This window comes from Oncorhynchus clarkii, chromosome 1, assembly GCF_045791955.1.
Source record: "Oncorhynchus clarkii lewisi isolate Uvic-CL-2024 chromosome 1, UVic_Ocla_1.0, whole genome shotgun sequence".
In the NCBI taxonomy this organism is placed as follows: domain Eukaryota; kingdom Metazoa; phylum Chordata; class Actinopteri; order Salmoniformes; family Salmonidae; genus Oncorhynchus; species Oncorhynchus clarkii.
The window spans coordinates 70817700-70832694 of NC_092147.1; the positions used below are offsets into that span (position 1 = coordinate 70817700).

The 14995-nt window shown below is 42.0% G+C and overlaps 1 protein-coding gene across 1 annotated transcript in view; it reads left to right on the plus strand.

The window, feature by feature from the left end:
- LOC139411608 (proprotein convertase subtilisin/kexin type 2) overlaps positions 1-14995 on the plus strand; it is a 78276-nt gene that overhangs the window by 16860 nt on the left and 46421 nt on the right. The window contains exons 3-6 of the mRNA XM_071158185.1: positions 2877-2990; positions 3427-3535; positions 5588-5625; positions 14185-14261. Of these exons, the coding sequence (XP_071014286.1) occupies positions 2877-2990; positions 3427-3535; positions 5588-5625; positions 14185-14261 (338 nt within the window). The remainder of the gene's footprint in view (positions 1-2876; positions 2991-3426; positions 3536-5587; positions 5626-14184; positions 14262-14995) is intronic.

Here is a 14995-nt window from a genome sequence, read left to right on the forward strand (position 1 = left end):
GACGCCCCCCTCCATCCCTACACTAGAGACACAGGTGGACGGGGTAGGGCATTATGAATGTACAGTGCCTTCAGAAAGTATTCATACCCCTTGACTTATTCCACACTTAGTTCTGTTACAGCCTGAAATCAAAATGGATTAAATAAAAATATATCCCATACTGACAAAGTGAAAACATGTTTTTAGAAAATGTTCTATTCTAATCTATTGAAAATGAAATACTGAAATATCTAATTTAAGTAAGTATTCACATCAATACATGTCATATCACCTTTAGTAGTGGTTACAGCTGTGAGTCTTTATGGGTAAGCCTCTAAGAGCTTTTCAGACCTGGATTGTACAATATTTGCACATTATTCTTTTAACAATTCAAATTCTTCAAGCTCTGTTAAGTTGGTTATTGATCATTGCTAGACGGCCATTTTCAAGTCTTGCCATAGATTTTCAAGACGATTTAAGTCAAAACTCTAACTAGGCCACTCAGGAACATTCGATGTCGTCTTGGTAAGCAACTCCAGTGTATATTTGGCCGTGTGTTTTAGGGTATTGTCCTGCTGAAAGGTGGACTTGTCTCCCAGTGTCTGTTGGAAAGCAGACTGAACCAGGTATTACTCCAAGGATTTTGCCTGTGCTTAGATATATTCTGTTTCTTTTTATCTTAAAAACCTCCCTAGTCCTTGCCGAAGATAAGCATACCCATAACATGATAAAACCACCACTATGCTTGAAAATATGAAGAGTGGTACTCAGTGATGTGTTGTGTTGGATTTGCACCAAACATAACGCTTTGTATTCAGGACATGCTGTAACATTAATTTCTTTACCACATTTTTTGCAGTTATACTTTCTATCTATCCTCAGTTTTCTCCTATCACAGCCATTAAACTCTGTAGCTGTTTTACAGTCACCATTGGCCTCATTGTGAAATCCCTGAGTGGTTTCCTCCTCTCTGGCAACTGAGTTAGGAAGGACACCTGCATCTTTGTAGAAAAGGGTGTGCACTGATACAGCATTCCAAAGTCTATTTATTAACTTCGTCTTGCTCAAAGGGATATTCAATGTCAGGTTATTATTATTATACATTTTTAGATATATTTTTTTTAGTCTCCCAATAGGTGCCCTTCTTTGCGAGGCAATGGAAAACCTCCCTGGTCTTTGTGGTTTACAGATAATTGTATGTGTGGGGTACAGAGATGAGGTAGTCATTCAAAAATCATGTTAACCCCCTAGAGTCGATTGCTACACCGGTGTGTCAATCTATGTTACATAATTAAAAAATAAAGCTTGTTTTGTACCTACCCCAAAACAGGGGTTCATTAACTATGTGTAAAAAAATATGCGGTATATCTCTTGGATTTAGGACAGGCACTTCCAAACCTTGTTCCTTATGATGTATTTTTTGACTGTCCTTTTTGCCATTTATGAATGTATTATTCAATGCGTTTTTATGGGCTTTAGTAGTAAAGGCCAAAATCTATATTTGATCCCCCAAAAATTATATACAGTACCAGTCAAAGGTTTTGGCCCACCTACTCATTTTTTTTTTCTACTATTTTGTGCATTGAGAATAATAGTGAAGACATTAAAACTATGAAATAACATATATGGAATCATGTAGCAACCAGAAAAGTGTAAAACAAATTAATATTTGAGATTCTTCAAAGTATCCACCCTTTGCCTTGATGACAGCTTTACACACTCTTGGCATTCTCTCAACCAGCTTCATGAGGTAGTCACCTGGAATGCTTTTCAATTAACAGATGGCCTTGTTAAAAGTTCATTTGTGGAATTTCTTTCCTTCTTAATGTGTTTGAGCAAATCAGATAGCCCTATTTGGTAAAAGACCAAGTCCATATTATGGCAAGAACAGCTCAAATAATCAAAGAGAAACGACAGTCCATCATTACTTTAAGACATGAAGGTCAGTCAATCTGGAACATTTCAAGAACTTTTATAGTTTCTTCAAGTACAGTTGCAAAAACCATCAACCGCTATGATGAAACTGGCTCTCATGAGGACCACGACAAGAAAGGACGACCCAGAGATACCTCTGCTGCAGAGGATAGGTTCATTAGAGTTACCTGCCTCATGTGTTTTTCAACAGGACAATTACCCAACACTCCTCCAGGCTGTGTAAGGGCTATTTGTTCAAGAAGGAGAGTGATGGAGTGCTGCATCAGATGACCTGGCCTCCACAATCACCCGACCTCAACCCAATTGAGATGGTTAATGATTAGTTGGACTGCAGAGTGAAGGAAAAGCAGCCAACAACTGCTCAGCATATGTGGGATCTCCTTTTAGACTGTTGGAAAAGCATTCCAGGTGAAGCTGGTTGAGATAATGCCAAGAGTGTGCAAAGCTGTCATCAAGGCAAAGGGTGGATACTTTAAAGAATCTAAAATCTAAAATATATTTTGATTTGTTTCACAATGTTTTGGTTCCTCAATGATTCCATATGTGTTATTTCATCGTTGTGATGTCTTCAATATTATTTTAGAATGTAGAAAATAGTAAAAAATAAAGCAAAGCCAATGAATGAGTATGTGTGTCCAAACTTTTGATACCTAAAGGGGCCCTAAAATTAAAAATCATATAGCTAAATAATCTATAGTATGTATATCTCTAACAATTTCATATGTCAGCTAATATTCCCTTTGAATGGATGTTCAGTTCAAACAAATTAAAAGTAGTTCCCTCCAATGTACACTTTGCACAGTTATGCAAATTACTTATAGGTAAAGTGTTTATGAGTGGGTTTCTTGTATAGTCACCATATACACCTGAAGAACATTGTAATGATACATTTTGACTATATTGATTCAGATTACTCTGAATATAAAGGGCTCATGGTGTAATATTTGCATTTCCTTTCTCAGGTAAAGAATGTGTTGGACCAGGAGGGCTTCGGCCGACAGAAGCGAGGCTACAGAAGCATCAACGAAATTGACGTCAAAATTACCGACCCCCTATTCAGCAAACAGTGGTATCTGGTGAGTTGTCATCAGCGTCCGTTATACTTGTTCACTCACTGACCACTGATCACAGACATATTCACTGCTGCTCCTCCTATGGAGATGAAGTCTTCTCATTAGGCCAGTCAATATTGCCCACACCATCTCATCTCCCTGTTTATGTCAGTCTCCTCCCCCAGTGTTTACCCTAGACTGGCAAGCGTGACTTTCCTTTCCGCCAGGGCCAACGTGCCTTCCTTTGTTCCACTTGTCAGATTAAACGCTCTGCAGTAGGATCCCAGCTAAGTGCCATATCTGTGACATTTACTCCCCCTCCCTCCCATCCTCCACACCTCATCTCTTCCTCCCCCTTCCTTACCCCTATCTTCCTCCATGTTGACTAATTATCTAATGGCCGCTCGGCCGGGTGCCCTGCGTCACGGACTGTCTCCATATTGTTTGTGTGACTGATTAGATCAACACGGGCCAGGCTGATGGGACCCCCGGACTGGACCTCAATGTGGCTGAGGCTTGGGGACTGGGCTACACCGGGAGAGGCATCACCATAGCCATCATGGACGATGGTAGGTACCAGTATAGACCTTACGGTTGAAGTTGTATCACTATCTTTTTATTTTTTATTTTATTTATTTCACCTTTATTTAACGAGGCCAAGATAAAGCAAAGCAGTGCAAAAACAACAACACAGAGTTACACATGGGATAAACAAACGTACAGTCAATAACACAATAGAAAAAGCTGTATATTGTGTGTGCAAATGAAGTAAGGAGGTAAGGCAATAAATAGGCCAATAGTGGCGAAGTAATTACAATTTAGCAATTAACACTGGAGTGATAGATGTGCAGATGAGGATGAGCAAGTAGAAATACTGGTGTGCAAAATAGCAGAAAAACAAAAACAAATATGGGGATGAGGTAGGTAGTTGGATGGATGGGTTATTTAACGATGGGCTGTGTACAGCTGCAGAGATTGGTAAATTGCTCTGACAGCTGATGCTTCAAGTTAGTGAGGGAGATATACTGTAAGTCTCCAACTCCAGTGATTTTTGCAATTCGTTCCAGTCATTGGCAGCAGAGAACTGGAAGGAAAGGCGGCCAAAGGGGGTGCTGGCTTTGGGGATGACCAGTGAAATATACCTGCTGGAGCGCGTGCTATGGGTGGGTGGTTCTATGGTGACCAGTGAGCTGAGACCTGGAGCCAGTGGGTTTGGCGACGAATATGTAGCGAGGACCAGCCAACGAGAGCATACAGGTCGCAGTGGTTGGTAGTATATGGGGCTTTGCTGACAAAACGGATGGCACTGTGATAGACTGCATCCAATTTGTTGAGTAGAGTGTTGGAGGCTATTTTGTAAATGACATCGCCGAAGTCAAGGATCAGTAGGATAGTCAGTTTTACGAGGGTATGTTTGGCAGCATGAGTGAAGGAGGCTTTGTTGCGAAATAGGAAGCCGATTCTAGACTTAATTTTGGATTGAGGTGCTTAATATGAGTCTGGAAGTAGAGTTAACAGTTGAGCCAGACACCTAGGTATTTATAGTTGTCCACATATTCTAAGTCAGAACCGTCCAGAATAGTGAGTAGTCCAGAGTAGTATCTTAATAGAGGTCATCACTGGGATTGTAGTTCTGGGCTAAAGCCCTATACATTCGGCCTCCAGTTCCAGATGTTCACTCTGAAAATGTGTTATATTTCCTCACCGTCAAAATTTGCAATAAACATAAGGTCAGCTATCCATGTTTTTGTGGGGATTTTTTGATTCTCTCTGACTGTTTAGCTTTTAATCAGGTGACTGTTAGTCGGCTGGACAGAGTGAAGATACTGTATAATGTAATTTATACACAGTTTCGATTTGGTTCTAGTCATTTAAATGCACAGTAGATTGAGGGCTTTTTTTTGTCATACCACCCGCAGGGGCTGTGTGTTTGATACCCCTACTTTATACCCTGTAGCCAGTGTTGTTAAGGAACTAAGTAAAAAAACTTGAAGTACTACTTAAGTAATTCCTGTAGTTTTTTTGACTATTTAAAAACTTTTACTTTTACTTCACTACGTTCCAAAATAAATTCTGTACTTTTTACTTTTTACTACTTCTTACATTTTGCATGCTCAGACAGGACAGCAATATGGTCCAATTCACGCACCTATCAATATAACGCATTGCCATCCCCACTGCCTCTGATCTGGCGGACTCATTAAACACAAATACTGTGTTTGTAAAGTATGATTATTGGGTACTTTTTCCACCACTACCTGTAGCTATTCAGGACCAGAGTTGGTAGCCATTCATAACAATTGGTGGCCACTACACAGTATGTGTCAATTATAAATACAGATTTAAAGGTATTAGTCATCCACTTATTAATGTGGTTATTTATAGTTCATGACGACAAGGTATCTACACATGGTTAATGAACTAAATACCATTTGAACAAATGACATGTACAAGTACCGACCAGCTCCACATTAGAATGTAATAAGTACAACGTACAATAAGTGACCATTTATTGGTTGACATCTTCTTATAAAGGTCAAAACCTCCCCTCAAGACCTAAATTCCTTTGGGGAAAAATGTATAGCATTATCTCACTAATTTATGTTGAAATTATGTTTCAGGGATCGACTATCTCCACCCAGATCTTGCATCAAACTACGTAAGTGCTTAATCTTTGTTCTCATTTCACAATCCTCTCTGTTAATTCCCTGTATTGCTGTTTTGACATAAATCAGGCCTTGAAATGGCACTTGTCACAGGTCTGTTGTTGAGTGCCAGTGGCGGTGCCAGTGGCAGGTGTATTCCAAGTTTCCTTCATGGTTGGCAAGTCTCCTTGAATCCTTGGAGGACGGGGAGACAGGCATCCGGCCAGCCAAGCTGTTTAATGTTAATGTGTACAGCACTGTGGCAGGCGGGATGGCAGGCCGATCTGTCACTGGTACAGATAATGCCAGGGTAGCTAGCACCGCATATTGTGATATTCCAACTCCAGAATACTGATAATAACACCTCAAAAGACTGCCAGTGTTGCTGGCCAGAAACAGGAAAAAGACTAAGGAGTAAAAGTAAGGAACTCACATTACAAAATATATTATTTAACTATTAACACTGCAGTACTAGTGAACATCTATTGACTATGTACTCAATAAGCTCAGTGTTCAGTGGTAAACAGAACTGGCCAACTGCTGAAATTCTGAAATGGCTGTTGTTGAAATGGCTGTTGTTTTGACTGATAGTGAGAGTTGTGAATGTTATCGGATCTGACAGAATCGTTTACAGCAGGGTGCCCAATACTGATACAGGAAACCAGTCATGTCTTTTGTAACACAGCACCATCCAGTAATATGTTCTCTCATAGAGACACAGTAATGAACAGTACTGAAAGGCTATGCTGCATCTCTGCTGTGGGATGCAATTAGACACACACAAACACACACACATACACACAGTGCTGTTCCTCCATCCCTTCATCTCTGCTTCTCCTCCCTTCTCTTTCCTCTCATCTTGGAAAGATTTCAGAGCTTCAGAGAAGGTGAAAGATGAGACGGCAGAAGAGGGAGAGAGTGAGAGATGATTAAATGTAAACTATTTCCTTTCAGTCGGAGGATATTGGAAAAAGGGAATTATTTTAAGATAGGCAAGGAAACTTGATACTGTGTGCAGTTCTGTTCAGCTTTTCAGCTTTTTGACATAAGCTCTGTGGTTCCTGTGTGATGCCTGTGTGTTTGTGTGTATGTTTCTTGCCTGTTAACTGGGATGAGTCTTGCCCCAAAAATAGCCTGTCGTGAGCGTGGCAGTCAGGATGATGCAGGACATGCATGCTCTACTGGGCTGATGGATCACGCTGTGTAACGATCTAAAACTGACTTAGTGCTATACACTTCCTGTGGGTTTGTGTGTGTGTGTGTGTGTGTGTGTGTGTGTGTGTGTGTGTGTGTGTGTGTGTGTGTGTGTGTGTGTGTGTGTGTGTGTGTGTCTGTGTGTGTGTGTGTGTGTGTGTGTGTGTGCGTGTGTGTGTGTGTGTGTGTGTGTGTGTGTGTGTGTGCGTGTGTGTGTGTGTAGGAGGCTGATAATCTCATTTATTGCATCTTCACTCTCTTCCAGGGCCGAAGCTGTTGTTGGTTTATGTATTCCTATTTTTCAGAAGACTACAAACACTGCAATCAGCCACTATTGATTGGTCTGCATTAGTATGTGCAAGAGCGCACGATTATACAGTGCATTTGGAAAGTATTCAGACCAATTCCCTTTTTCCACATTTTGTTATGTTACAGACTTATTCTAAAATGTATCAAATATTGTTTCCTCCTCATCAATCTACACACTGCCCCATAATGACGAAGCACAAACAGTTTTTTTGACATTTTTGCACATTTATCAAAATTTAAAACAGAAATAAGAAATTATGGTGCCGTAGTCATCATTATAATATGATGCCATTATCAAAGGGCAGCAGATGTCAGGTAAAGCCGGGCCAATCTTGTTTAGCGCCTCTTACGCATCGTTCCGACAATGTAACTAACTTAAAGCAGTTATCAATGTTATCATCTGAAGGACTTTTGACAATGTGATTTTTTTTCTCCTATCTGGTCTTTGGGAAGTCTCTAGCAAGCTGGAGGTTTGTCAGTGCCCCTATCTGCACTGGGATGTTGCATTGGGATGTTGTTACTGCAGTATTATTGGATGTTGTGTCTTTATATTGTTCAAGGATTACTTTCTTTCCTCCAAGGGAAATTACCATGCCAACGCCCGGTGATGTCACATAATCACAAGGGTTCATCTCGTACAGTGTGTGTTTTAGTGTGCGTGTGCCTGTATTTTATTAGGTTGTTAAGGGATTCTGAGTCTCTTGTATTGGCAAGTACTGCATGACGAAGATGGTGTGGTAAAGATAATCATGACGAATGAGTTTAATAAGGAACCAGAGAGAACTCTTTTTTTATTCACACTTAGGATATCAATTAGTAGGCTATTGATGTAAATTAGTCTACAACAAATTTCACAGTATGTGTTTCCAAACTGGTATATGAGGACACTCGATATTCAAAAGCTTTGGGCCAAGCTTTGGAATATTTATACTTTTTTAATATCAAACGACCTTCCTTTGTTCATAATGAGAATATCATAAGTGGTACTCTGAGAGAGGCATGAGAGCATTTCTAGTGCATAGTTAATTTGAGGATGTGGTAATATTCAATACAGCAGGGGATTGAAAATCTAAGCAGGGCTTTGACTTTATATAATATAAGGGGCCTATTGCAACGAACATTGGCCAGTGTACTAACACAAGGTAATCTCTCGTTAAACCATCCATACGTGGAAAAATCACCCACACAGCTGATCTCAGTTGCACTACTTTTTGGCGTTGTCTATTCTTATTATAATTTTATGTAATCCATTAATTACATATTGTTTTAAAAATAAAGTTATTGTTGAATAGTATGGTCGTTTCTTATCAAGCTTGGGGAAAACTATCCCGGACTGTCCATATTTGAAATGTGTATTGAATCAAGTCAATCATGATGAGTTAGGTCTATATTATCTATTTTATTCCATATAAAAGGCTGTCTAATAAAGTTATTTCAAACAGCACACATATTATTTTGTCATTTAAGGTGAAACATTTAAATGAAATATAGGCCTACTCCTTCTATATTCTTATACTCGAATAAGTATACTTTTTTTACAGTTTAAAATACTCCTGATAGGTTGATATTTCATTGTGGGTGGGAGTAGAGAACCTAGACGCAGCTGTCTAGTATCATAATCACTTGACACGGTAACAGCAAGAGATCAACTGATCTCCTTGTTTATTATTGTGGGTGGTTGCAATCAAGTTTTAATAACACACATGTAATCTCCCGTGTGTCGCGTTTTAAGAAATCCAGCGGAAGCCTGCACGAGCACTTTAAGTTCTGCCTGTCCTAAGTTGGACTTTTTGTGAGTGGTTTGAATACAACCACCAAGTATTTGTATTATGTTGAATGATCTGTACATTTTGTGCTGACGTATACTCAAAAGGAACACCTATGTGAGAATGATGTTCATTGACTACATCTCAGCATTCAACACCATAGTGCCCACGAAGCTCATCACTAAGCTAAGGACTCTGGGACTAAACACCTCCCTCTGCAACTGGATCCTGGACTTCCTGGCGGGCCGCCCCCAGGTGGTACGAGTTGGCAACAACTCTTCTGTCATGCTGATCCTTAACACTGGGGCCCCTCAGGGGTGTGTACTTAGTCCCCTCCTGTACTCCCTGTTCACCCATGACTGTGTGGCCAAACATGACTCCAACACCATCATTAAGTTTGCTGACGACACAACAGTGGTAGGCCTGATCACCGACAACGATGAGATGGACTATAGGGAGGAGGTCAGAGAACTGGCAGTGTGGTGCCAAGACAACAACCTCTCCCTCAATGTGAGCAAGACAAAGGAGAAGATCGTGGACAACAGGAAAAGGCGGGCCAAACAGGCTCCCATTAACATTGACTGGGCTGTAGTGGGGCAGGTCGAGAGTTTCAAGTTCTATGGTGTCCACATCAACAATGAACTATCATGATCCAAACATACCAAGACAGTCATGAAGAGGGCACGGCAAAACCATTTCCCCCTAAGGAGACTGAAATTGGTTCCCAGATCCTCAAAAGGTTCTACAGCTGCACCATCGAGAGCATCCTGACCGGTTGCATCACCGCCTGGTATGGCAACTGCTCGGCATCTGACTGTAAGGCGCTACAGAGGGTAGTGTGAATGGCCCTGTACATCAATGAGGCCAAGCTTCCTGCCATCCAGGACCTATATAATAGGCGGTGTCAGAGGAAAGCCCATAAAATTGACAGAGACTCCAGTCACCCAAGTTATAGACTGTTTTCTCTGCTACCGCATGGCAATCGGTACTGGAGCACCAAGTCTAGGACCAAAAGGCTCCTCAACAGCTTCTACCCCCAAGCCATAAGACTGCTGAACAATTAATAAAATCGACCACCACCCCTCCCTTTTGTACACTGCTGCTACTTGCTGTTTATTATCTATGCATAGTCACTTCACCCCTACCTACATGTACAAATTACCTCAACTAACCTGTACCCCCCCGCACACTGACTTGGTACCGGTGCCCCCTGTATATAGCCTCGTTATTGTTATTCTTATTGTGTTACTTTTAATTATAATTTTTTTTACTTTAGTCTACTTGGTAAATATTTTCTTAACTCTTCTTGAACTGCACTGTTGGTGAAGGGCTTGTAAGTAAGCATTTCACGGTAAGGTCTACTGCACTTGTTGTATTTGGCGCATGTGACAAATAAATTAACACCAGTAACTTTTTGTCCTAACACCAACCTTCAGCCTCAACCCTCTCTGTATACAGAGCAGAGGAGGCTGATGGAAGGAAGCTATAGGAGGACAGGCTCATTGTAATGGCTGGGATGGAATAAATGGAACGGTATCAAACACATCAAACATATGGAAACCAAACGTTTCCATTTATTCCATTCCAGCTATTACAATGAGACCTTCCTCCTATAGTGCCTCCCACCAGCCTCCACTGATACTGAGGTATCAACCCCTCCAGACAATCTTACTCACACTACAGCCACGGTGCTGGAAGTCACCTTGTTACTACCTGGTTTCCTGCTCCACTCGGCTGATACAGCAGAGCAGCAGAGCAGAGCAGCAGGGTGCAGTGTTTTGGCATCTCTTTGTCCCTCACTGAGTCATCCCTATATCCTCGCTGGGAAATGTCAGCTGGTATCTTGCTAAGGTCTGACCTGGCCTGTCCACCCGGTAAAATCTGATGGGTTTAGCTCTATACTTCTAATGATCACCACCACACTTTCACCGCCATCTCCCTCGTGTCTCTGGTGACCGGGCACACTGCTCTGTAAAAACTCCACGAGTCATAAATGCCATTCAGACAGACAAGCTACAAATAGAGAAATGACGGGGAATGGTGATTAGAACGACAGGGGATTTTGAATGTGACTGAGCTGAAGGAGAGAGGAAGATGAGAGAGACAGCAGTGGAGAGTTAGAGAGAGAGAGACTGGCTAACATAAAAACAGGGGAAACACAGTGACAACCCACTGGGCACAGACATAATTTCAACATTTAGTTTTGATTTGGTTGAGTTGTCACCTAATGTGAATTCAATGGGAAATCAACAAAAAATGTCACCATGGATTTAGGTTAAAAGTTGGATGAAAAATATATGAAATTCCCTAACATTGATGACTCAGTTTTCCATGTTGATTCAACATCATCAATCTCTCCTTGTCCCAGTCTGTAATCCCAACATGTTTCAAGCTGACCACAATTGTCTCTGTTCCCAAGAACTCCAAGGTAAGATAACCTGCCTAAATGACTATCGCCCTGTAGCACGCACATCTGCAATTAAGAAGTGCTTTAAAAGGCTGGTCAAGAAACACATCAACACCACCCTCCTAGACACCCTGGAATCACTCCAATTTGGATACCGTCCCCACAGATCTACAAATGACACCATCGCAATTGCGCATCACACTGCTCTCTCCCACCTGGACAATAGGGGAAATAACTATGTGAGAATGGTGTTCATAGACTACAGCTCAGCGTTCAACACCGTAGTCCCCACTAAGCTCACCACCAAGCTAGGGACCCTGGGACTGAACACCTCTCTCTGCAACTGGATCCTGGTCTTCCTGATGGGTGGGCCCCAGGTGGGGAGGGTAGGCCACTTTCAGGGGTGCGGTGGGGCCTTTCGATCTGTCGAGTTAAGTGGAGCCTTTCAAGCTGTTTTGGTTCCTGACTCAAAGGGAATAATACCCTGCCATCTCCCTCAGAACATTAAAACGTATTGTATCCTTCACCAGCTCATATCTGTGTGAAGCTGGAATCAGCACTGCTCTTGTCTGCATTAAAACCAAATATCAAACCAGGTTGAATGTGACAGCAGAGATGAGATGCACACTGTTGATCACAGCCCCTGACTTTGAGAAGCTCTGATGTGACATGCATCAAGCATACCCATCTCATTAGTGGTGGTCAGATAATGATGCTTTCAAGACAACTGGAAACTCAGAAAAACACTAGGTCAAATCATGACATCAGTGATCTTCAGGTCGGAAAGTCTGAGCTTTAGAAAGAGGCCCGAGTTCCCGACTTGGAGTTGGATGACTGTTCAAAGCGATTTTTTTTTTCTCCCCAAGTTCCAGTTGTCTTGAATGCACTGAAGTCGGAAGTTAGAGATTCATGAGTTCCCAGTTTCCAGTTGTTTTGAACGCGACAGAGACATTATGTCAGACACATTTGAAATTGACCGTCATAGCCCCACATTAAAAAAGTAAACATTGGTTGTTAATTACATAATGGTTTTCACATGGTTGAGGTCGCTATAATTTTGAGATATCAAAATGGGGTTGTGGACTAAAAAATTTTGGGAACCCCTTGCCAAAGACTTGGCAATGTGGTGCCATGACAACAACCTCAACGTCAGTAAGACCAAGGAGCTGATCGTGGACTACAGGAGAAAGAGGGGAGTGAACGCCCCCATCCAAATCGATGGGGCTGTCGTGGAACAGGCCAAGAGCTTCAAGTTCACATCAATACGGACTTAACATGGTCCACACACACCCGCACAGTTGTAAAGAGCAGCACCTCTTCCCACTCAAGAGGCTGAAATTGGCCCTTGGATCCTCAGAAGGTTCTACAGCTGCACCATGATGAGATTCTCATCACTGATTGGTATGGCAAAAGCGTTACCCAGGGCATCACTGGGGCCGAGCTCCCTGCCATCCAGGACCTCTATCATGCGGTGTCAGAGGAAGAATTGCCAAAGAATTCAGCCATCCAAGCCTAGACAGTTGAATCTGCTGCCGTCCGCCAAAGCATCAGATCTCAGACTAACAGGCTCCGAAACAGCTTCTACCCCAAGCCATAAGACTGCTAAATAGTTAATGAAATGGTTACACGGACCTTCTTCATTGACAATATCTTGCACTGACTCTATGCACACTCACAAGACTATGAGCTCATAAGCAAGCATTTCATGGTAAAGTTGACACCAGTTGTATTCGGGGCACGTGACACATTTGTCTATTTGATTTTGATCAGTTTACATTTTGTTGTTGTAGAAAATGACGTGAAAACAACATTGATTCAACCAGTTGTTGCCCAGTGGGAAGAGACTTGAAGGTGACTAGTTGACTGTTTTGGGTTGAGAAAAGTGGAAAATAGAAAGAGGAGTGGCTTCCAGACAACAAAGTTTGAGAGAGACATCCTTTCAAGATGGCTTCTGAAATGACAATCTCAAAGGGAAGCAAGTGTTACAGAAAAGAGGGAGGGGTGTATAGAGAGAGAGAGAGAGAGAGAGAGAGAGAGAGAGAGAGAGAGAGAGAGAGAGAGAGAGAGAGAGAGAGAGAGAATAAATCAGGGATTGAGATTCCTGTAATGGTTGGTGGATTTGTAGATTTGTTTGTGTGTGCGTGCCTATGTGAGTGAGTGTGGCTGCAGGGCAGGCCATTTGCTGATTACGCAGCATGGATTGATGACTCTCCGACAGATGTGCTTCTAATGCATCTGTTTTCTCCTGCTTTTCCGCTGTTAATTCCACTTCTATTACTTTTGGCCACGTGGAATTAAATGGCGGGAATAATTGGTGTGTCAGTGTCTCAGCCGCTGTTCCCTGCTGTGACCATGCATTACCATCATATTAGTACTGTGTGTGTGTATGTTTGTGCGAGTGAGTGTTTTGGATATTTTCTTCATATTAATCTGTTCCACGTGACATGCTTCCATCAGACTGAAAGGTCTTCATTATAGCATGTTTTTGCATGAGGACATTCTACAAGAAAATTCTCGAAGCAATCGACCTTTTAATTATTCTGCCAGGTTAAGAACAATTGAACTCAGTGTTGTCCAGAAAAGTGTTTTACTCACACATGTTGCGTAACTGAGAGGAAAATGAATAGAAGAATCTGAAACGTCACAACACAGTGAACCACACCCAATATACAGAGGCTGCAACAACAAGAACATCAGCTGAGTCGTTAGTAAAGCGCCATCTCACAGCGGTCTAGGTTGGGACTGGACAAGACAAGACTAGATTTGAGAAGGTCACTGCACCTCTATTGGATGCTCTGTAGTTTTGTGTTACCGTTACCTTCTTGTTTCTCTCACTCTCTCTTCCTGTTGTGTCTTGTAGCCTGTCTGATTAAACTGTTTGTGTTCGGTCTTTTCAGAACGCCGAGGCCAGCTATGACTTCAGCAGCAATGACCCATACCCATACCCCCGATACACTGACGACTGGTTTAACAGGTAAAAACCAGCTGCCCCTCACCCCTCTAAAGTAATCTGCCCCATAAGAATTCATCACACAGTTATAGTTTTCTTACTGTTTTTCCATTTGTGTGTGTGTTTGTGTGTGTGTGTGTTTGTGTGTGTGTGTGCGCTACCTGTTAGTGTATTCAATTATATGTGTGTTAATGTGTATACTTGTGTGGGCATGTGTGTGCTACCTGTCAGTGTATTCAATTATGTGTGTGTGTGTGTGTGTGTGTGTGTGTGTGTGTTTGTGTTTGTGTGTGTGTGTGTGTGTGGTGTGTGTGTACGTGTGTATACGTGTGTGGGCATGCATGAATGTGTGTTTTGCAGAGGAGTGAGGCAGAGGAGTGAGTTTGAGCTTTGTGTCTGATAAACTCTGTTCTCCTTGGCTTGGCCAGGGTGTAGCAAGTCCCCTTGTCTGTATTGATTTTGTGCTGCCTTTAACCAGCACAAAAACACCCTGTGGCGAACTGCACTAGCATCGAATAGTCCCCGCGATATGCAACTTTTCAGGGAAGTTAGGAACCAATACACACAGTCAGTTAGGAAAGCAAAGGCTAGCTTTTTCAAACAGAAATTTGCATCCTGCAGCACTAATTCCAAAAGGTTTTGGGACACTGTAAAGTCCATGGAGAATAAGAGTACCTCCTCCCAGCTGCCCACTGCACTGAGACTAGGAAGCACTGTCACCACTGATAAATCCATGATAATCAAGAATTTCAATAAGC